Below are 23316 nucleotides of genomic sequence, written 5' to 3'. Positions count from 1 at the left end.
CCAGGCTGGGGACATAACAGTGGGCCCATGAATAATTTGTTTTATTTAGCAATGTTATGTCTTTGGCATTTACATATAAATGAGACACAAATAAACCTACCACAAACAGCACACTTACTGATAAAATTAGAAGTGTTTGCATTGGAATAGGACAAGGGTAATTTTTCTCACAGCTGCTAGTACTGGAATGGAGGAATTAAACAGAAAGTCAAGAAAAAGAATAAGAAATATAATTATTGGAAAGAAAGAGGTAAAAATTCTCTTTATTCACAATATAAGACACTCAACTGAAACACTGTTAGGACCAAATAACTTACCAAACAAGAAATTCTTCTCATTTACACAAACAATATGCTAATTATAATATAATGCAAAAGGTTCTATGAATAATAGGAACAAAAAATACAAAATACCTAACAATCAGCAAGAAATGTTGAAGATTTATATGGCATAAAATATAAAATTTAATAAAGGAAGTGGAATAACTGAATAAAAGGAAATGTAATATGTTACTAGATGAAAAGATATTAATTCTTCCCCCCAATTTTCTATATAATCAATCCCAAGAAAAATTTCAATTGTATTCTTTTTGAAGCGACAGATTCTAAAATTAATCAGAAAGGTCACACCCTCCAAATTATGAAGAACTCTAAAGTAGAACTCCTCCAAAAAAACAAAAACCTTAGATGAGAGCAGGAGAGGCGGAGACAAACATGGTGGATGAACAGAGCGCCATCTAATGTAGAGGAACCTGAGGAAAGGATTGCACACCACTGGGGAGAGAATCTGGTTTCAATCAATAGCATTGATGTAAATGTAGGTCCACTTGAAAAAATAGTTCCCTGTCTCTTACACCAAGTTCCAAATGAAATTCTAGATGAAACATACTTAAGAAAAAGGGGAACATAAAATCTTAGAAGAAAATGTAAATTAATATTTCCATAATGTGGGGGTGGCGAAGACTTCTTAAGAAAGATTAAAAGCTCCGCTTTATGAGGAGAAACTTGACAGATTTGACCGTATGAAGTTGTTTTTCCCTCATGGCCACAGATCCAAACAGGAAATTGAAGGCACGCTCTAGAGCCAGAGAGAACATTCGCAGCCAGTACAGCCAAGTACAAATATCCACAAAGGAGAAAGACCTCAGCAAATTAATGAGAAAAGGATAAACGTGCTCTTAAAAAAAAGCCCAGCAAAGCTTATTTAATGAGAATTGACAAAAAAAACAAATATCAGTAGCCACCAAATATTTTAAAAGTCTATCTCATTAAAATCAGGGAAATGTAAATTCAATAGTGAAATATTTCCTCCCATGAGATTGATAAAATTAACAATATTGATAACATCCAAATTTCAGCAAGAGTGGATAAGAAAAATGGGCACTCTTGCATGGAGGTTGGAATGTAAATTGGTATGAAACAGTATTTATAGTAAAGATTCATAGTTTTAAATTGTATATGTGTAAGTGTATGTATGTGTGTATGTGGGTATGTATACACATATGTATATGAATGCTTCCCCAAAACCATTTGGAGGGGCACTGCTGAACTGTTAATAATAGTACTCATGGGGAAAAGAATGGAACTAGAAAAAGAAGTGAAAAAGGAAGATTATCACTTTATTATACATGAATATGTGAATTGTTCTTTAAATAATGATTGATATATTTTATTTTTATAATTAAAAAATCAAAACTTTGAAAATCCAGAAGAAAATATCCTATAAAAAATTGAACAACCATAAATAAAGCGATAATCGTGTGCGAGGTGTAGCAATTCTGCCCTTCACTCTTTATTCACTAACTAGGTAGAGAATTATGCAATGCAATGGGGGGAGTAATGGAACAAATTTGTAATTAAAGTGTACCCAAATATGTAGATTAGAGGTTGCCGTCTTCACAATGCATGTTCTACATGGAGGAGCCCTTTCTGTTTCCATGGCAACACCATCAACCCTTACAGAGAAAGCTGAAAGGAACCTTTCTTCCTCCTGAAGAAATGATGACGTGTGTGCTAATTTACTGAACATCAGACTCACCTCTTGTTGTTCCTCCTGAAGGCGACATCTTTTTCTTAATGTTCAGTCATGAGATCCATCACTGACTCAGAGTGGCAAAAGTCAAAATGAAATTTCTGATGGATTTTATCAAGCTCATGGGAGGAAATGTTTCACTATTTAAGAGGTGGCCGGTCACCTTGCCTTGACTGCATCAGTAACCATGTCTCAAAGTCAACCAGTCAGCTCTGAGCCTGGGAGTCCACGTGCGGGTTCCAGAATGGAGTATAATTTTCACGCCTCTTCCCAGCCTGCGACATGCGGTTTTTTGTCTTGGGTGAATTCTCTCACCTCTTAAAATGCTGGCTTTGCTTTTGGAAAGCTAAACATGGTAGATGCTTCAATAAATTGTGTAAAATCCATTATTTTTCTACTGAAATGTCATCCTCGGTTGTGCCCTCAAGAACAACTTTGGAGAAACTATTAACTTTCAGCTGTGTTGAGGTTATTTTTTTTTTCTCTTTCAGACATCTCGAGACCTGGCGTGTTTTATACAGTTTGAAAATGTCAACATTTACTATGGGATTCAGTGTAAAATGAAGTACAAAGCACCCACTGACTACTGCTTTGTTTTAAAGGTATGGTGTAAGAAGGTCTTACTTTATATCTGGAGGCAATTTGAGTTACTATTTCCTTGTAAGGAAAAAATGTTAAATGTTATCTAGTTAACCTTAAGTATAATATAATAAGCTTTTTATTTTAAGCCAAAATAGGAGATGAGGAAACATGTCTACCAGTTTGGATTATTTGTTGATTCTAAAACTCTACAGAGAATATGTCTGACAGCAATGTGATTACCAGAGGGGAAGGTAGTGGGCACTGGTGGGGGGAAAGAGGGGATGGAAGGGGACTTGACTCAGGGTGTTGAAAACACAATATAGAATACAGATAATGTATTATGAAATTCTACACCTGAAACCTATATAATTTTATTAACCAACATCACCCTAATAATTACAATTAAAAAAAGAAAAAGTAAAATGAATATGCCTGGGCTTCTTCATCACTTATGAAAATGAAAGCTCCACATTTTGAACAAATTTTATGTACAACTTTATTGATAATACTGAATAAAGTTTTCAGTTCTTTATTTATTAGACTTCTACTCCACTGTAAGAAGTTTTTAGACATTAGGAAATTGACAAGATTTCCTAGAAAAATAGAGAAAATATATTTAAAAAAACAGGGAAAAAACTTCTTTCTGTATAGTTTTGGGTTTTTTTCTTAGTCAAATACAAATATTGGGCTAAATCTCATTTAATAATTTTGATTTCTAAGTGACCTTTCCCTGCACATTTACTCCTATTTATTATTCTCGTTATCCTCATCATCATCGTCGTCAAATAACTGGTTGAAGTGATTGGCTTCACCCAGGACCCGGGATAATGTGCAGTGTTCAATGGGACATTCATTGTCCTCTTCGTCACATCCACTTTCAATACAGATAATAATCACCACCACCACTAGCTGAATCAGCCTGACACCCCTCAGAACTTCTCCACCAGGGCCATTTTGCCCCCCAGGAGACCTCTAGCAACATCTAGAGACATTTTTGTTTGTCATGACCAGGGCGGGGCTGTTACTGCTTCCATCTGATAAGCAGAGGCCAAATGACTCTGCCAAATACCCTGCCGTGTACAAGGCAACCCCACAACGAAGGAGCGGCTTCCCGAACGCGTCAGCAGTCGTGTGGTGGACAGAGTGGTCCCAGGACAATGGCTGCAAAGGGACTGGGGGACAAGAGAGAGAGCAAGATTCATTCATTCATTCATTCATTCATTCATTATTTGTCGAATGCCAGCTACCTATTAAGCACTGCCCCACGTGCTGGGAATACAGAAGGGAACCAGATACATGATTACCCCTGACCTCATGGAGGTTACTTTCAGCGATAGGGAAAAGGCAGTAAGAAAAAAAATGTAATATGATCCCAGGTGCTCAGTGAAGCTGTGGGTGTGAAGCAGGGTCGGGGTTGGATGTGCCCGGACTGGGGCCAGCAGCTCTGTGGACGAGGTGGCCACGGGATGACTCTCTGAGGGAGTGACCTGAGACCAAAAGATGTGAGTAAAATAGTGAACAACAATGACCTGCAGGGGATCATCCCAGAAACGAGAACAGGCCCTCTGAGGTGGGGGCCGGCTGGGATCAGGGGTCATGAGGAGGAAAAGGTGAGGAGAATGCCCCACGGACTTCAGGGTCCTGCACTTCCTTTTCTGTTCCTGACATAAAAAGGGTAATGAGAACAATGGCAAACACTTATGTAGCATCTAGAAAGCATGTTTTAAGAATGTACTAGGTTAACCCATTTAATCCTTTTATCAACCTTGTGAGGTGAGAGTCCACACATGAGAAGCCTGAGCCAGAATGAGAAGCCACTTGGTGGCTCGGAGGCCACCAATCTCTCACACGCCGTTTACTAGGACCGGAGTATCTTCTCTTCCTGACGGCGGCCCCACTGCTCATGCCTTTGAGCCGTGTCTCTGATGTTCCGAGCTGACCCCACAGCCCTCATTTGGAATCTTGAGACCTCGAGAAATTACCCAGTGGAGGCCCTCATTTCCATGCACTTCATCTCTGAAACGTTGCTTGCATCTCTCAAGCAGGGAGAAGGGTCTGGAAAGAGCCTACAATAGGAAGAGCCTATAATGGAAAGAGCCATTTCGAAATGCTAGTCCACAAACTGGCTGAATCAGTCAGGGGAGGCCTGTTAGAAACACAGGTGCCAGGGCCCTGGACCCACCGAATCAAGATATTTTATGGGTGGGGCCCAGGATTCTTCATTCTTCCTCAGCACAGTCAGCTTTTGCACTCAGAGCATTAGAAAATGTCCTACCTCTAAACATCAGCACTCCAGTGACGTTCAGCTGGTGATGAAATATCCTTTCAAGTGGACAAATGGGAAGAAAGTTGTCAGAAGGAGCAAGAGCCCCAAGCCCAGGCCTGGGGCCAGAAGCTGGAGCAGGGATGTCCGGCAAGAGAAAGACGAGTTTCCAGACATTGAAGTCCCTAAAAAGGGACTTTATTTTTTTTTCTTACTATATGCTTTTTTTAAAATTCTTGTTCAAGTAGTTTTCTGTCTTATATTCCCAGCCCTGCCCACCCCCTGCCCAGTGCTCCCCACCTCCCTCCCATTTCCGCCCCTCACCCTTAGTTATTGTCCATGTGTCCTTTATATTTGTTCATGTGGGTCCATCCCCTTTTCCCCTGTGATTCTCTCCCCTCTCCCCTCTGGACCCTGTCAGCCTGTTCTGTATTTGAGCGTCATCGGTCATAGTTGCTTGCTTGTTTGTTTTGTTGTTTAGATTCATGTTAACGGTGATATCATATGGTATTTGTCTTTCACCGCCTGGCTTATTTCGATCAGCGTAATGCTTTCCAGTTCTATCCATGATGTTGCAAAGGGTAGTAGTTCCTTCTTCCTTTCTGCAGCATAGAATTCCATTGTGTAAATGTACCACAGTTTTTTGATCCAGTCATTGACTGATGGGCATCTAGGTTGCTTCCAACTCTTGGCTATCGTGAATTGTGCTGCTATGAACATCGGGGTGCATAGGTTCTTTTGGATTAGTGTTTCAGGGTTCTTAGAATATACTCCTAATAGTGGAATTGCTGGGTCAAAAGGCACGTTCATTTTTAGTTTTCTTAGAAAATACCATACCTTTTTCCATAGTGGTTGTACCAGTCTGCAATCCTACCAACAGTGAACTAGGGTCCCCTTTTCCCCACAACCTCTCCAGCACTTGTTTGTTTCTTTGTTTATGATAGCCATTCTGACTGGTGTTAAGTGGTATCTCATTGTGGTTTTAATTTGCATCTCTCTGATAGCTAGCGATATCGAGCATCTTTTCATGTGTCTCTGGATCCTCTGTATATCCTCCTTGGAGAAGTGTCTGTTCAAGTCCTCTGCCCATTTTTTAATTGGGTTGCTCATCTTCTTTGAGTGGAGTCGCGTGAGTCCTTTGTATATTTTGGAGATTAAACCTTTGTCTGAGGTATCATTGGCAAATATGTTTTCCCAAACAGTTGCTTCTCTTTTTATCGTGATACTGTTTTCCTTAGCCATGCAGAAGCTTTTAATTTTGATGAAATCCCATTTGTTTATTCTTTCCTTAAAAGGGACTTTAGACACTGTGAACAGGGTTTGTCTCTGGTGATGACTCACACACTTGGGACTGGGTCCTAGAGTCATAGCTTGAGACAACTTATAAGACTGGGACGCAGGTTGTCCTGGGTGTCACTGAGAAGGAATGGCAATGCTGGGACCCAGGACGGTGGACTAGAATTTCTGAAGCCCTCATATCCAAGGCCTGTGTCTCCAGGAAAGAGTTGGGGCCTCCCCACCGAGGGAGAGGCTCGGAGAGGAGAAGCCAGCAGGCACTGTGGGTGGAGGAACCAACAAGAGTCAGGAGCAACCCCAGCAGGACACGTATTTCCTTTTCTCTCAGGACAATGAGCAGTTCTGTCTCCATGCCAATCTCTTCCTGAGCAGACACCCTGCTTATCTTGCTCATTTGCATGTTTATCATTTTCTTCCCAAAATATTGAGAATTTTTATTAAGTTGCTGAGTATCAGGCTCTATTTGGTTTGGAGAACTTAATTTGTTTATGAACATGTTGGTCACTTATTTCCCTTTTTGTCCACTAGCAAAAAAAAAATGTTCCTTCCTCTCTCTCTAAAAAAAAAAATACAAATTTTGAAAAATTCTTGATATGCAAATATTTCACTAGTATAAGCAGATTTACAGAATTCAAAGAATATATACACACCTTTCAAAAGGAATTCATACTATGGAGAGGCAGGTTAAAAGACTGTGTGATGAACACACGCCTACTAGTACGTCCAGCCCAGAAGGTTTTTGTTCGGTATGAGCTCACTGATCACAACAGACCAGAGGGCTCTACCAGAAAGATTGAAATTTCAGCCCTGGCCCTGTGACTGTAACCTGTCGGGGGTCGGCCCTCTCTCCCCTTCACCCACTCCTTCATTCCGCAGTGTCTCTCAAGACCAATGGTACCATCACTCACTAGATTAGTGTCCAGTGCCTGCTGTAACCAAGTACAACAAACTAGGTGACTTAAAAAACAGAAATGCATTCTCTCACAGTTCAGGAAGCCAGATGTTCAAAACCAAGACACCAGCAGGGTTGGTTCCTTCTGAAGGGCCCCGAGGGAAAAATCCACGCAGTGGCTGTCTCCCAGCTCTGGCAGGCTGCAGCGATCCCTGGCATTCCTGGGCCACAGCTGCATCGAGCTCCTCTCAGCCTCCAGTATCGCCGGGCCCTCTTCTGTCCATGTCTGTGCTGTTCCTCCTCTTCTTACAAGGACACTAAACAACAAAGATTCTATTGCAAGCTTCAGCATATCTTTGGAGGGAACACAATTAAACCCATAATACGCACCTCCTTCTCCAAGCTAGAAATAGAGAAATCATCCAGGAAGCCTCTTCTCTTTTCCTTCTCGTCCAATCCATCATCAAGTTCCGATTTTCCATCAGAGACCACTCTCATCCAGCCCTCCTCCCTTTGTCTGTTCGTGCTCCTCACTCAGGTCCACCTTCCGCAGAGCCAGCAGCTCCGTCTGTATTACTCTGCTATTTTAACGTGTCTGCTGGACCCACTGCCTAGAGGTCAAGTCCAGAGGCTGGTTTGACACACAGCCCTGGACTCTGACTCCTGTTGAGCTTATTAACAGGCCTAAGCCACACAGACTTTCTAGGGGTTCCTCAGACACGTTACAACATTCCATCACTTCTTCCAAAGAGCCTTCCTCTGCCTTCATTTTCAAACTTGCACTATGACATTTACATGTCGTTAAGTAATCACATATTTGTCTACATGTATCCCCCACCCAGCAACAACCCCAGGGGCCCCTTCCTACTTATGAGTAAGCCTCTCTTACTCATCCTTATTTACTCAGGGGCTGGCATACTTTCCAGCACCCAGAGGTATTTGTTGAATGTGTGGGGCCTCGGTTCTAGTTACGGCTCTGCCTCTCTCCTTGGACGTGGACACATGGCTTACCCTCCCCGCCCTTGGTTTCCTTGTTTGTAAGTTTAGGGGCCTGTATGTTCCCTTTTAACAGTAACGTTCTGCAGTTGCCCCACCTCCGTGTTCTGCTCTGAGCTTCTCTCTTTTTCTGGTCGGGAACAATCAACACAATTGCAGAAGGTCTGCCCAGTGGTACTGAACCAGCGTTTTGGTTTTTTTTTTCCTTAAACCGCTTTGCAAATGACTTTTCAACAAAAGGCTAGGGCAGGCAGCAACCCCTTGGCGAGGTTCCCAGACGTGCCTGGAGGACTAGCACGGGGACTTGGTAGCCGGGAAAGAGCCTGGCACCCACTGGTGGTTCATCTTAGAACCATAAGATCTGAGGATTGCAAGGACCTTCAAACTCGTCTGATGCTGAATTCTGCTGTATATGTTCGTAGTACACACATGGTCTAAGGCAGTCAGTGAGACTCGCCCCACAAATGTTGGAGAAAATGAAGCAAGATCAGCACACCCACCTCCTCATCATTGCAGGAGCCACTGTTGGAATTAAAGGTCAAGAGGCCTTGCCTCTGTTTTATGCTCAAAAGCCGTATGTCTAAGGGAAGGGCTGCATTTCACTCTACTTGGATGAGGCTGTTCATAGTGCTGGTTAAGTGGACACCTCTCCACAGGCCATTGCCTTGTGCAGTTCGCTAATAGCACGGGCCCCCTGGAGTCTGCTCCTGGGACCTGGCTCTCCCGTGACAGGAGCCAAAGAAAGAAAACCCCCAGACTTTTAAGATAGTAAGGCCAAGGGAACAATGTCAAGATTTTTACCTTCTCAGGGGGGAAAAAAAGCTGCTTCCTAAGAACCATTATAAACATTCAATGGCTGAAAAGGCCCGCGTTCACCCCTCTTATATGACAGAACAAGAAGGTTGTTGTAAGTTGGGGAACTGTGTTTCTGGTGCGGAGAGAGGACTTTGGTTTGGTTTTGTAAGTTTTGTGGTTGAAGAGAGTACTTCAGGTGTTGGTGGAATGTCACAATCCATTCAGGGACTAAATCCTCAGCTTAGTGTGTTTTTCATCAATATGATAGACCTTCTGATTAATTAGTGTTAACAAATTCTTTTTTCCTATTGGGCCACATTATCTGAGTTGAGCGACAGTTACAATTTTAAGGAACTCTAAAGAAGATGCTTAGTTGGAGTAACATTTATACAAATAAAATCTACTGTTCAGTTTAATGAGGGAGCATTGAACCCAAACATGGTGTTACACATCCAAAACCCATTCAAAGGTGTTTGCTGCCATCTGCCGGTCAGAATGAAAAACTACAGGCAACATTAGGGAGCCTAACTTTGAGCTCTGGAGGGGACCTGTTGTACCCAAATACATAGAAATTGACTGTTCTTCCAGTGATGCTGACACAAATTCTAAGGGCCGAGGTATGTCCATAAAGCAAACCATTTGTGTAAAGCTAATAGTATAAAGTTATACTTTTTTCAGTTGGCTCAAAGGCCTAAAGCAGGTATTCTTTACAATTTCTGAATTTTTCTGAGGTGTCTTTAGAGTCTGGAATTTTGGCTCAATAGCTTGATATAAATGCATAAATTCTAGGGGGTGGGACAAGAGATCCCAAGGTTCTAGAGGACCATGGGGTAAAACACACAGTAACTTCTCTGAGCCTCAGCTTTCTCATTGGTAAAACCAAAAACTACTGACCTCTCATCAAGGTCATGGACTCTCTGTGGGTCGTTGTCCATTCTGGGCGCAGACAGCAACTCACTGACTCTTGCTGCTGCATCGTTAGGTAGACCAGCGAGGTGACCAGTGTGAACGCTGCCTCTCAGATTCAAACTGAAGTTCAAGGCACAATGCCCTTGGCTTAGATCAACTTTAAAAATAGCCATTTCCTGGAAGGTCAGTGATTAAGCCAAAAGCAAAAGTGAAGTGGGGAGGTCTGTGCAATACCCTGAGGGACAAAGTGGACAGCTTCACCTGCTTCCTGCCCTCAGGAGGTGGCTTCCGGTTCTCTGGCATTCCATCTCACCTGCAGCACCAGCAACTTCATGGCTATCCTATAGCAGAATTAATGAATTCCTCTGAGAACTGGAGGAAGAAGAAAAAAGTGGTAGCATGCCTGTGCGCGCACACACACACACAAAGTGGTTGTGCATGGAAATTATTTTCTACGTCATGAAGCTAAATAAAAAACTACAATGCCCCATGGAAATGCACACAGCATACATCTTAGAACCTAGATTTGGTTGCCCGTGCCTTGCCTTATGGCTATAAAACTTCTGGCTGAACAGGAGTTCTTACACTTCCTTATTTCTTTTAACAATGATTTATACCTCTGGACTGGAATAACAACCACGTACCAGGCCAAGTGTTAAGCTCTAGGGTCCTCAGCAGTGAATGTGACGTGATTCCCACCCTCATGGAGCACACAGGCCATCAAAGACATAAAACAGAAATTACAAAGGCAGCGAGGATTCAGCAAGACCTGTAGAACCAGGGACCTGTGTCTCTTTCCCTTCGTGTCTGCCCACATCACTGTTCTCACCGACCGTGAGCTCCGAGGAGGCCGGGATGATTCCTGGTGCAACACGCAAAGTCAGGGCCACTTGAGACCGGACAGAATTGTTCCTTCTCCAGGCCATCCCTCCGAGGCCAAAATGGCCCATTTGGATAGGAGATGACAGTTAAGGAAGGATAATTCCTGGTAGCAGAAATCACCCAGGATTAACTGGGAATCACAAAAACACTACTAATTTTGTGACAAAGGAATTACATCAGGTAAATTCCCCAATGGAGAAATGGCTCAGATTTCTTATGGGAATCAGAACACAATAGATGTGAAAGTTTGCAAAAGTTGAAAGAGCAGAAATGGGAATTATTATTGATAATATAGTAAGAAGCCCCAGATTTCTTTGATCCTTTCTAAACTTAGTCCATTTTGAAAGTATCCCTTTTCCTAATCCTAAAATCGCTCCCAATAATTTTTGCCACCATCTCAGGAAATCATATACATTGTCAAAGTTTTAACATTTTTTAAAAATATTATAGAATTTTACAGCTGAAACCTTTATAATTTTAGTAACCGGTGTCACACCAATAAATTCAAAGTTCTAAAAAAATTTTTGAGAGGTACTAACAAATAGTGTACTAAGGGTCTCTGAAATGACTTTTTCCAGCATCCCCAAATTCAGAAGGAGTCCCAGTACATCAAGTATCTCTGCTGTGATGACGCAAGAGCGCTAAACCAGTGGGTCACGGGGATAAGGATCGCAAAGGTGAGTGAGCGTGGGGACTCCAGCCTATCTTGCATTTGAATTTGCCAACTGGCTTCCTGGCTGGGTCCAGTCTTTGTGTTCCTGTGAGACACTTGACTCATAGTTCATAGGTCAATGCTATTGGTGGGTTGATGACACCGACATTATCTTGTTTATTTGCCTGTTGGGTTTTTTTAAGTAGGTAAGAGGAATAGACACTCCAATGACCTGAGAATCAAGGATTTACTTTCACATGAGACTCTCCAGATCTTTATTTACTTGTGGAGAGCATTGCAAATGTAGTGTGTAATTAAGAAACATGAGGTGTGATTACATGCATGAGGTGTAGAATTATATAAAGATATATGTAACCAGAATTACATGGCTAAAGCTCTCCTATAATGTCTAGGTAAAAGTATGAACTGTCTCTGCTAATCTGGGAAATTATTTAACACACGAAGAAGCAATCTGTGGATTTGTTATTGAAATACTGATACCACTGACCCTTAAACAACCCAGGGGTTAGAAGCGCCAACCAGGCACAGTCAGAAATCCTGAATATAAATTCTGTCTCCCCAGAAACTTTACCAATAGCCTACCTATGGACTGAAATCACCAATAACATAAGCAGCCAATTAACACGTTTTATATGTTATATGCATTATATACTATATTCTTACAATAAAGCTAGACAAAAACTGGTATTAAGAAAATCATAAGGAAGAAAAAACACAAAAAATCTGTATATAAGTAGATCCACACAGTTCAAACCCATATTGTTCAAGGTCAACTGTATTAAAAAAAAAAAACTCAGGACAAGAGTAAAAAGAAGAGCACAAAGTACTTTGTTTTCTCTCAACACGTATATTGCAGTTGAGCACAGAATCCAGGAAAAACAGACGACTTTCTTACTTCTCTTGTGTTTCCTCCCTAGTATGGAAAGACTCTCTATGATAACTACCAGCGGGCCGTGGCCAGGGCCGGGCTGGCCTCCCGGTGGACAACCATGGGCACTGTCAACGCAGGCACCCCAGCTCCGCCTTCTACAGGTACCACGCAGAGCAGAAATCCTGACACTGGTTCAAGCTCCGAGCTCATGCTCAAACTTACCCAATGTGTTCTATGCGAGCGAACTCCGTAGACAGGGCAGAATACATTTCCCTTCTGACCATCAGGCTCAAGATCTACAGGTGTACACATTTGCATCCATTTCTTTATAAGTGACTTTTAGCAAAGCTTTGACCCTTTTTCATGATATGCTGGTGGATAAGATGCTGGTCACCAGTTTAGGGAGAGCTGGTAGGAGTGTCTCCCCAGAGTATGAATGTTGTATTTGTCCAAGGCTTCGTCAGTCCCCGGCACACCGCCCGCCCCAAGGACAAAGTCATTCCCTGATGTTTTGTCTCATTGGCGTCATGGCTAGAGCCTTGTACCCAATCCTGGACATCACATTTTAAAGGTAGCATGACAGCTACTTGTTTCTATTTCTAAGGAGAACGGGACCTTGAGGGATGAAGTAGGTACTATGTGCTGTGTTGCATGGTTTCTGATTCTTACAGCAGCCCTGCAGAGTGTCCATTATCACCCCCACGCCACCTGTGAGAAAACCGAAGTTGGGAGAGACCAGATCTAGTCTCTCCTCCGTGGCTGAGCTGTCATCCTAACACATTTATCTTTATGATAAACAGCCGTCGAAAACACTGGAACCAGCCGTTTTGGGCAGAGGAGTTTGGTCATCGTTCCCAGTGTTAAAGGGTGGTCACAGCAAAGGCCAGCATTTATGTACGGTCTTTACTGCTCCAAAGGGTAAAATGAGCTTGAAATTGCGGAAGCTGCTGTGAGGTCGACTTGACTTACTATGTAAAGATACTTTTATCACATATCTCCAGTCTGGCTATTCTGTGTACATTGCATTTCCTGGAAGTGTTTGGCCAAATTGTTTTCTGTAGAGCGCTTGTCATAATTAGTCATTTTAGGTATTCATTCATTTGTCCGTTGCCTATATTCTCCACCAGACTCTAAGTCTCCAAAGGACAAAAACCATTTCTGTGTGTTCCACATTGTGCTCCTGGGTTCGCAAGCCTGCAATACAGTAAATCCGTGGAGAGTTAGTAAATAAAAGGTTGACTGGGAGCCAGGATGGGCATAATTGACCTTGGTCACATGGCCAGTGGTTAAGCCAATTGTGCAGATGTGATGAAGCCCCACTGGTAACTGGACACCGACGCTTGGGGGCCTTCTTTGTTGGCCAACATACTGATGTGGCAGGAAGGGGCTAGGCCCTGACTCTGCAGGGTGAGGGCCTAGAGGCTCCATGTGGGACCCTCCCAGCCCTTGCCCTGAGTATATTCTTTAAAAGGAAACTGTAATTGTAAATGCACACTTTCCTGAGTGCTGTGAGTCATGCTAGTGAGCTACTGACCTGAGGGAACCCCTGAACTTGTAGAAGGCTGGTCAGAAGTCCGTGTGACTGTGAGTCTGAGCCCTTGTGGAAGCTGAGCCCTCAAACCTGCAGAGTCCGATGCCAGCGTGGGGTGGTTCGGTCAGAGTTGAATTTATTCCACTTTTGACTTGCACCCGAGTCCCGCTCGGGATGGAAGTGGAGTGGTCTCCCTGCCAGGGCCTCAGGTCTGCCGACTGTGGGCTTATGTCAGCGGTCATGGGGGATCTGAGGATGTTAGGAGATGCTCTTAGGATAGGGCACCCGCAGGTCCCATATCCAACTATAGGCATCCCTCCTGGGAAGTTCCCGAGAAAAAGAGTTATATGCACTGGGAACACAAAAGTAGAATTCTGCATTTTGATTAGCTGGGCTAGTGAACGTACTTCCTCACTCAAGGCTCTCTGGAGGAATGAACTAGAGCTTGTGGTTTAAACTCAGAGCCTGGAATGGACGTTGCTCCTCCCTAAGTCTCAGTAAGTCGGAGGCACTACAACACCCGTCATGTAAAGAAAAAGAGGAAGAAGAGAAGCAAGCAATGGAGGTGGATGGGATGAAGGAAGAAAGGAGGAGAAAAAAGGGCCGTCTTTGACCCACAGAGATGCTGCCCACTGTTAACCTAATAAATGCAGAGAGTGAGAATGGGGGAGGGGGTGGGGGCAGGAAGAGCAAGATGTCTCTGGGTGGGGACAGGGATTGAGACATCCTTTCCTCCTAGAGGTCTCTACATGCAATAGACATTGATTCCACCACAGATTTGTGGGCATCAGCCACAAATGGGTGCTAACACTGCCTGCCCATCTTACTATGCTTCTCTAGGCCAGTTTCGCTGGACTCTGTCCCCCAGAGAACACTGGCAATGTCTGAGGACATTTCGGCTGCCACATCTTGGGGGATGCTAGTGTCATCTAATGGGTGGAGGGCAGGGATGCTGCCTGTCCTGCAAGGCCTAAGAGTCCTCACACACAAAGGATTTTCTAGTCCCAAACGTCAGTGACGTTGAAGAAACATGCTCCACTCAGTAAGATCTTCTAGTTTTCCTAAATGTTTTACATGTTCTTCACACTCCTCAGACTTCCAGCCTGCAACTCCTTTACTCTCATCAGAGAAAATGGAACCATCAAAAGAGACCTCCTTTTACGTCCCACCATGGAACCCAGCACCTTGCCCGCATGCGCACCCATCCTGGCTGAGGCCATTGTTACTTCCTAACAAGGGCAGCTCTGCATGCAGCTCTGGTCCCCGTCCCAGCACCACCCACGGTGCTGTGGTGCAGCTCTGAGCCCGCAGGCTAAGGACATAGCCCCCAGTGAGGCTGTCCTTCCTGCAGACACCAGCCACACTTCAGGAGCCCCCAGGCCATCCACGCTTTTGGCCTCCTGTCTACAAATTTGGGGGTTCCCATGACCCTCTCCCATTCAACAGTTTGCTTGGAATCACTCACAGAAATAAATGCTATTCTTACGACTACAGTTTCATTACAAAAGATACAAGTCAGGACCAGTCAAATCAAGAGACACATAGGATGAGGTCCAGCTGGGTCCTGGGTACAGGGCTTCCATGTACCCTTCTTGAGGAATTAGGGTGCATCACCCTCCCTGATTTTTTATTGGAATTTCATTTCACAGGCATGGTTAATTGAATCATTGGCTACATGACTGAATTCAGTCTCCAGCCCCCCTCAACTCCCCAGAGGTTAGGGTCTTTCTGGTCAGCAGCCCCGTCCTGAGCCACATTATTAGCATAAACTCAGATGTGATCCTAGGGGCTCATGAGTAACAGAGATATTTAGACCACTTGGGAGATACCAGGAGTTTTAGAAGTTCTGTGCCGGGAACCCAGGACAATCGCGCCTTTCTCTCCTTCTCTCCTGCTCTACCGGGTTCTCCTCAGCAGCATGGCTCCCTTCTCCAAACAAACAAATTTAAAACCTTCCTAGGATGCCCCATGCCCCTCCTGCTACTGCCCTGCCTAACAGCTATTCTAAAGGGTGGACCACATTTGCCATCTTCTACTTCCCACTCTCTCTTTCACGTGTTCCGGTCAGGGTCAGCCTCCATTACCCCATTGAAAACGCTCTTGCTAATAGCACCAGTGGCCTCTGTGTTGCTAAATCCAACTATTGCCGATTCCTCTTCTTATCTTACCTTTCAGCAACACCCACACAGCTGATCACTCCTCCTTGAAATAATCTTATTGGCTTTCAAAATATCACGCACTCCAGGTCCCCCGCCCCACCCCACCCTTCTCTGATCCCTCTTTTCTATCCTCCTCTACTGACTAATCTTCTTCTATCCCACATTAAATCACCCAAGGCCCAGCCAATCCTCTCCCTCTTCTCACTTTATACAATCTTCCTAAGTGATTTAATTCACTCTCAGTGCCATCTGTGTGCTGACCACCAATAGTCATCAACCCAGCCTTCTCTGTTGACCTCCAAACAGATACATTCAGCAGTCTGTTCAGTGGCTTCACTTGGATACATCACAGACAATTCAAAGCCAATGCTTGTAAAACTGATCTCATCATCTCACCCTCCAAACTTGCTTCTCCACTGTTGTTCTCTAATTCTGTAAGTAATATCATCATTTGCCCAATTGCCCATGTAGTACACATGCAATAAAAGCTCACTAGCCCTCAAATCCAATTACCCCTAAATCCTGTTGATTCTACCTTCTAATTATTGGTCAAAGCTGTCCTTGTCTTTGCATTTCTATTGCCATCCAATCCAAGCCACCCTGCTCTTTCACTCAGCCTCATGCACTGGCTGAGTCAAGCAGGCCTCCAGCTAAGCCTGTGTTTGCAGGCTTCTCCCCATCCACGTCACCTTCCCTCACCTTCCCCTACCAAAACCCTTTGGAAGCTTTGCACTGCTCTGAGGTAAAGTCTTAGATCTTTAGCTGCATAATATGGGTTTGCCCATCTCTCTCGCCTCTTTCTCCACCCTTCTCTTCCTGTTCATACCACACGTACCATTTGCTTTTTCCCAGTTCTGCAAAGCCCCCAGCACCATCCTTTCTCAGAGACTTTACAGATGCTATATCCCTACATTCCTCTGGCCTCAAATGAATTGTCCTTTGTGATTATCCACTTAGATTCTGATGGAAATCACGAGGTCAGAGACCACTATGTCTTATACATAGTGGTTTCCCCAGCACCAAGTACAATGCCTTGCAGGTAATAAATGTTCAGCTGGAATTCGAAGATGGTTGGGACAACAAATGATGCATACCTTATAGAGTTTCTCTGAAGATTAAGTAAACTAACGTAGTTGTTTTCATTAATACTAAATGCACATTACTAGTAGTTCCATTCCCTCTAGATGATTTCTTAAAACCAATTTCTGAAGAATATGATTGTATCACTCAGATGAGATTCCCATTGGTTAAAAAGGTGGATCTTGTACACGATGAAATATCCTTTAGTGGATGATAAATTAACCCATGTTGGTGCTGCTATAGCATCAGAGAACAAATATGCTGAGATTTCAAAAATAAACCATACTGGGAGCCATCCTGCTTATAATACAGTGCTTCTGTGAGCACCTAAACAGAAAAAAATTCCTCATTTTAAACTTTCTCTTATTCTTAGAATTTAAACTTTCTGGCCTATTTTTAGAATTTATTGCCATCAGCACTGGCTGTGTAGGGCTTTAAGTTCTACATGACTGACCAGCATGGAAGGAACTGAAGATGAGTTTAGAAGGAAGTAAAGCCACTTTCAAATAGAAGGTGAAGTTCATTCTCCTCAGTAGATGCACACACATATGCACACATGGTGACCATGATTGCATCTCAGCAACAAAGACCTGTTCGAAATGACAACGTCTTTTAAAGTTTGGTTCTTGCCAAACGCTGTTATCAAAGCTTCTCTCTTCACCTCAACTCATCACACAAAATCAGTAGGGCCCTCAGAGAGTGTTTTAGGGACCCGTGTTCATCCAAAGGGCCTAGAACAAATCAACTATGTGCTCCTTCCAACACCGCTCCCCTCCCACAAAAAGCTGTGAACATCAAGAATAGTGTTACAAATGTTCCCAAGGGTCAGAGGACTCACTAGCTGACTACACTCACTTGAACCTCACCCTGTTTGGAGCACTAGTCAGGCAACCCCCCCCCCCTTTACCCAACAACTGCCTCCCTGAGTCACTGGCCTGCAGAGTGGGCTTCCCTCACAGGGGAGTAATCCCCTGGGCCTCAGAACCTCGGAGGGTAGCTCAGAACAAGGATTGAGGCTGAGGGCTGGCACTAGCCACACCTGGGAAGAACATGCTGTGGAATCACCCGAGTGGACTGGAGGTAGTAAGCCCGGGTACCTTCTGTCTGATGCCTCCCCAGCTTTAGCTGGCTCCTTGTCTCTGGGAATCTGGAATCCCTTTCTGCCTACCTCCCCCCCTTCCTCTTTTCCTGTCCCCTCTTCCTTACACAGTTGAGCCAGAGCCCTGCAGAAACATACCACGTGCACCAGCAAGGACACTGCCTGGGAGGCATCAACCACATGGGATCCACTCGTTTCTGCTCTGGTCACCTAACCGAAAACACAGAGGCATCATTCTACGCCCAGAGTGCTTAACAACAAGTCACTGATTCTTGATAAATGACAATCTTTTTTCATATTAGCAACAGCTTTGGAGGCTTTTTTAGTACTTATTAAACGACTTTAGCGACTATTTTTAATCAGGACTCTATAAGGCAATTAATAGACATCCACGTCAGTGTAGTTTAGAAACAAAAAGTGAGGGGGGAGAGATTTATTAATACACAAAACTGGGAAGTCCAAGGTCTGGGAAGTCCAAGGGCACAACAGGATCCAAGGGTTGAGTGATTTCATCAAGACCCTGTTTCTTTCATAGGCACTGTCCCCATGAGGTGGCAAGGACTGCCACTGACTCTCCAGGCTTAGTTTTTCACACAGCAAAAATCTTCGTTCAAAGATTCCTATCTCGGAAAAGGCTCTGTTTCCTGCCCATTCCTAAGCCATCTGGCTTCACCCACGATGATGCCACCTTCTGGTTGGCCAGGTTGAGTGCTGGGACCGGCCTTCACAAACCTTGTGGGTTAAGAATGGCAGAGGGGGGCGGGGACTGCATTCTGGTGAAGGTTGCACATTTTGCTCAATTCCCTTTACTATTCCTATGCCCAAAGTAGTTTTTGCTGAGGATGTTTAAAAGTTGTTCCTGTACACAGCAGGGTATGAAACCAGATATATTTTCAACAATAGGAATTTTTAAAAGAGGTTTCAAGGTTTACCCTCCAACGACCAAAAAGTGTTTGAGAGCAGATCCTACTGTTCTCTAACCCCTCAGTTAATCCAGATTTCGTATGTAACCTGTATAAAGCATTCACTTTCCTGAACCATTTGCTGAACCTCACAAACTCCGGACATAACACGTCTCAGATTTTTCATAAAGCCCCCAGTTAACCACAGTGTGCCCGTGAGTCCCTTCCTTTTGCACTGGAGAAGGAAACTGCTTTGTATTTTCAGGTGAACTTCCAAGAATGTTGAAATGTCCCCACTTCTTCTTGTCTCTCTTCCTCCCTCTCAGGACTTAAAACAGGCCCCGCCCAGGCCAACGGTCAGATTCCCCAGGCCGCACACTCCCTGAGTGCTGTCCGCCAAGAAGCCCAGGGACACGTGGACACAACTAAGGTAGGCCAGAGGGTAACCGGCGCAACCCTACCAAACTCCCACCTGCAAACCCGTGTGCGAAGCCGTTAGCAGGAGCCTAGTAACTGCTCTTTTAAAAAGGGCAAGCATGGTTCCAGCAACTAAGTCACATATTTCATTTAGGTCATTGCTTTTATCTTCTTTATCTTCTTAAAATTACACAGGCTGGAATGGAAAGTTAAAACCAACTGTTATCCCACCACTTTGGGAAAAATGTTAGATGTTTATTTTAATTCTGAAGATTGGTAACTATTTATAATTTAGCTTCATTTATTGTGTTGGTCTGGAGTGATTTCATTGGTTTGGTCAAGTGGGCTTAGCACTCTCTGAAAGTGGCTCTGAGTCTGAAGCCCTTGGGATCTCTACTAATTTTTTTTTTTAAACAAATCAGAGCAACAGTTAGTCAGAGCCCTATAGTAAATGCCCACTAAGCTGCAAAACCAGATTAGAGGACAACTGCTAAAAGGATTCCACTATCAAATGTGCATTTTTTATTTTCTGTTAATGTTCTCCATACATCTTCAGGGTGATGGAGAAGAAAACACATTTTAAAATCATAGCTAAATTGGTATAACATTCTCTGTAACTCCTCTTCTCAGTGGAGGAGATTAATGAAGATTCACTTAAATCTATCTAAAATCTATAGCTAAAAGCTATAATTTATTTTTTAAAGATGTTATTTACTTATTTTGAGAGAGAGGGGAAAGGAGGGAGAAGGAGAGGGAAAGAGACAGATTGGTTGCCTCTCTCACACCCCCTACTGGGGACCAGGCCCACAACCCAGGCATGTGCCCTGCCTGGGAATGGAACCCGTGACCCTTTGGTTCACAGGCTGTACTCAATCCACTGAGCCACACCAGCCAAAACTAAAAGCTACAATTTAGTTACTAACCCAAGTGGTAACATTTCAGTTTACTCTACAAATTTCATTTTCCATGTGTGGTTCAAAACAATCTTAAATAATTGTACCTTCAGAAATTTTTCACTTCATTTCCATCTTTCATTTTGTCCATCAGCCAGTGGTGGAAACAGCTAAGTGTTATATTTGTTGAATGTCTTAGAATTTTTGGAAACCACTGTAAACTATTAACAATTGTGTTTCTGCCCTGGTTGGTGTGGCTCAGTCAGTTGAGTGTCATCCTGCAGATCAAAATGTCACTGGTTCAATTCCCCGTCAGGGCATGTACCTGGGTTGCAGGTTCAGTCGATGTTTCTCTCTCACATCAGTGTTTCTCTCCTCCTCTTTCTCCCTCCCTTCCCCTCTCTTCAAATCAATAAAAGAAAAAAATCATTCTTTAAAAAATTTGTGTTTCTGGCACTTTCATCATGCTTTATTATTTTCACGGTTTCTGTGATAGCAAATGAAGACGCACATTTTAAAATGCCGAAAGCGATCAAAAGGATCCCAGAATAGAAATCACTTAACTATGTGTGAATACCAATTCCCCAACTGCCTGTTCACAAAAATTTTTTAAATATATCACCAGTAAATTACTTTATGTTAAGCAAATAAACTAAATAAAATAGAAACTTTATCATAAGGCACTTTCATAGAGGAAAAAAACTTCTAAATGGAATCTTTAGTGGGAAGAAGTTATTAGGCAAAGGAAAATAAAATGGAAACCTCATAAAATGTAAGTTTCTATTATAACTTTCACTAAAAAAGAGGGATTCAATTCAGCTGCCTGGAATTTCTGGGGAAGCTGCATTATATAAATATAGTTTATTATGATCTATTCTACTGTTGGCAGAAGAACTACACTTTTGTTGACCTTTGGCCAAGTTTGGTTTTGGTTTCTACCAGTAGCACAAGATTTTCCTCTTTTGAACCACTTACATGTATCTCATTCCATCTCATCATAACCTTGAGACACAGATAATAATGATTATAACTAACCAGCTGGCTTCCACATAGCTAAGAAAAGACAAATCCTACCCTGGCTGGTGTAGTTCAGTGGGCTGAGCGTTGGCCTGCGAACCACACGATCGCGGTTCAATTCCCAGTCAGGGCACATGCCTGGGTTGCAGGTCAGTTCCCAGCAAGGGACTCATGACAGGCAACCACACATTGATGTTTCTCTCCCTCTCTTCTTCCCTTCCTCTCTAAAGATAAATAAATAAAATCTTTTAAAAAAAAGAAAGAAAAGACAAATCCTTACGACTGCTCCACCCACCCACCACCTCCCCTGATGCTGTTTTGTCAGAGGGCACAAAGCGCATTGATGGCTTCCCCCTACAGCCCACAGAGGTGGTGGAGAAAGGCACCTTTGCTCCCCACGCAGGCAGGGAGGCACTGAGGCAGGACAGACGGCTGTATGCTGCGGCTTGCACAAAGGTTACCTGGAGCCCAGAGAAAGCTACTCTGGTTTTCTTTTTCCCTTCCACCTTCTTGGTGCTAATCACAGTCGGGCATTTGAGATTTGGGGAGGGTTTGGGGACGCTCCTTAACCACATCTCTGCCACTGAGGGTGTGGTACGAGCCCAGGATAATTTCATAGACACCTGCTCCTGACAACTAAGTTTCACAGCCAGCTCAACACAAACCAGGAGAAATGTTGTTGATGGATATGCCTGCCACCCCAGAGGCTTTCCTTGCGAACCGTGGCTGCGTGGGAATTCCAAGAGAGCCAGTTCACTTCCCTTTTGAGTTCCTTAAGCAACATTTCCACTAGCTAAACTCTATCCCACTAAAGCTCTGTTAAAGATAACAGTCTAAACATAATATGCAACTGCTTGGATAGGGCTGTCTTCCGTTGAGAGGAGACGTGGTAGATCAGTGCTTCGTGTAATAGTGTTGAAGGCCTTTTGAGTCCTTCTCTGGCCCAGGACAAAGATAAGCTCAGGAAGAACCTTGCAGCCTCAGGGCTCCCTGTGGAGAAACACTGCCTAGAACTCACACGTCCGCGGAAATGTCATCCCACTGGGGCTGTGTGCCAAGACTAATGCTGTTGTTGCTTTGTTGAAGGACAAGAAGCCAGTCCCTGTTAACCAGGACCCAGGACCGCCCAGGGCTCATCACCCTCCGAAGTCCAGCCTGCCACCACCCCCTCCCATGCGACGGTCCTCAGACACCAGTGGCAGCCCAGTGATACCCCCCAAGGCCAAGGGCATGGGCTTTCCAGCCCCGGCCGATGACTGTCTGCCGCCGCCCCCGCCACCCCCACCCATGGAGGATGAAGAGCTGCCACCACCACCCCCTGATTTTAACGAAGGGCCACCAGACTTCGTGCCTCCTCCTCCCCCTTTGTTTGCGGGGGATGCAGGGTCATTACCGCCCCCTCCTCCACCCCCACCCACCCTCGCCCCCGAATCCGAGGGGCCACCCCACGTTGTTGCCAAAAGGCCTCCGATTCCCCCAAAGAGGCAGGAGAACCCGGGACCACCGGGCGCAGGAGGAGGCGCAGAGCAGGATTTCATGTCCGACCTCATGAAAGCTCTGCAGAAGAAAAGAGGCAACGCGTCCTGAGGGCAACATCCGGGTGTCTGTGTGTGATGGGTGCCATCGTTTCTAACGTCAAGTGCATTTTTGCTACTTTATTTTCGTGATATGTTGGTGATTTCAGATAAAATATAAAGTGTGCAGACTAGAAATGCAAAACGTTTCACTGTTGCTCAGGTACATTCATAACCATTAAGCTAACACGGAATTTACAGTATCTGTCTAAATGTACATACTTTTCCTGTGATGTGCACATCAGTGGAATTTCTCTCACCTTCCAAGCTAACCAAAATGATATTTTATGTTCATTTATTTTATGATGTTCAGAAGCATCAAATTAATAAAAGTTTAAAATTTTTCTTCCTGAAGATGGCATTTCTAGAAATAGCTGTATAACCTAGGGCAATATTAACTTATACTTGATATTTTGAAAAGAGCTTTCAAAATCCTGCACCTTCTAAAGTCTTA

At 43.9% G+C, this 23316-nt stretch overlaps 1 protein-coding gene across 1 annotated transcript in view; it reads left to right on the top strand.

Moving 5' to 3' along the window:
- Positions 1–23206, top strand: part of APBB1IP (amyloid beta precursor protein binding family B member 1 interacting protein) — a 99665-nt gene extending 76459 nt beyond the window's left edge. Inside the window, exons 10-14 of the mRNA XM_037037221.1 lie at positions 2523–2633; positions 11225–11323; positions 12237–12351; positions 19288–19391; positions 22375–23206. Coding sequence (XP_036893116.1) covers positions 2523–2633; positions 11225–11323; positions 12237–12351; positions 19288–19391; positions 22375–22875 — 930 coding nt within the window. The 3' untranslated portion in view covers positions 22876–23206. The remainder of the gene's footprint in view (positions 1–2522; positions 2634–11224; positions 11324–12236; positions 12352–19287; positions 19392–22374) is intronic.
- The last annotated feature ends 110 nt before the right edge of the window (positions 23207–23316 follow it).

Source organism: Sturnira hondurensis, unplaced genomic scaffold, assembly GCF_014824575.4.
Source record: "Sturnira hondurensis isolate 20B ecotype Veracruz unplaced genomic scaffold, ASM1482457v3 Scaffold0022910, whole genome shotgun sequence".
NCBI lineage: Eukaryota > Metazoa > Chordata > Mammalia > Chiroptera > Phyllostomidae > Sturnira > Sturnira hondurensis.
This window is presented reverse-complemented; position numbering and strand designations above follow the sequence as displayed.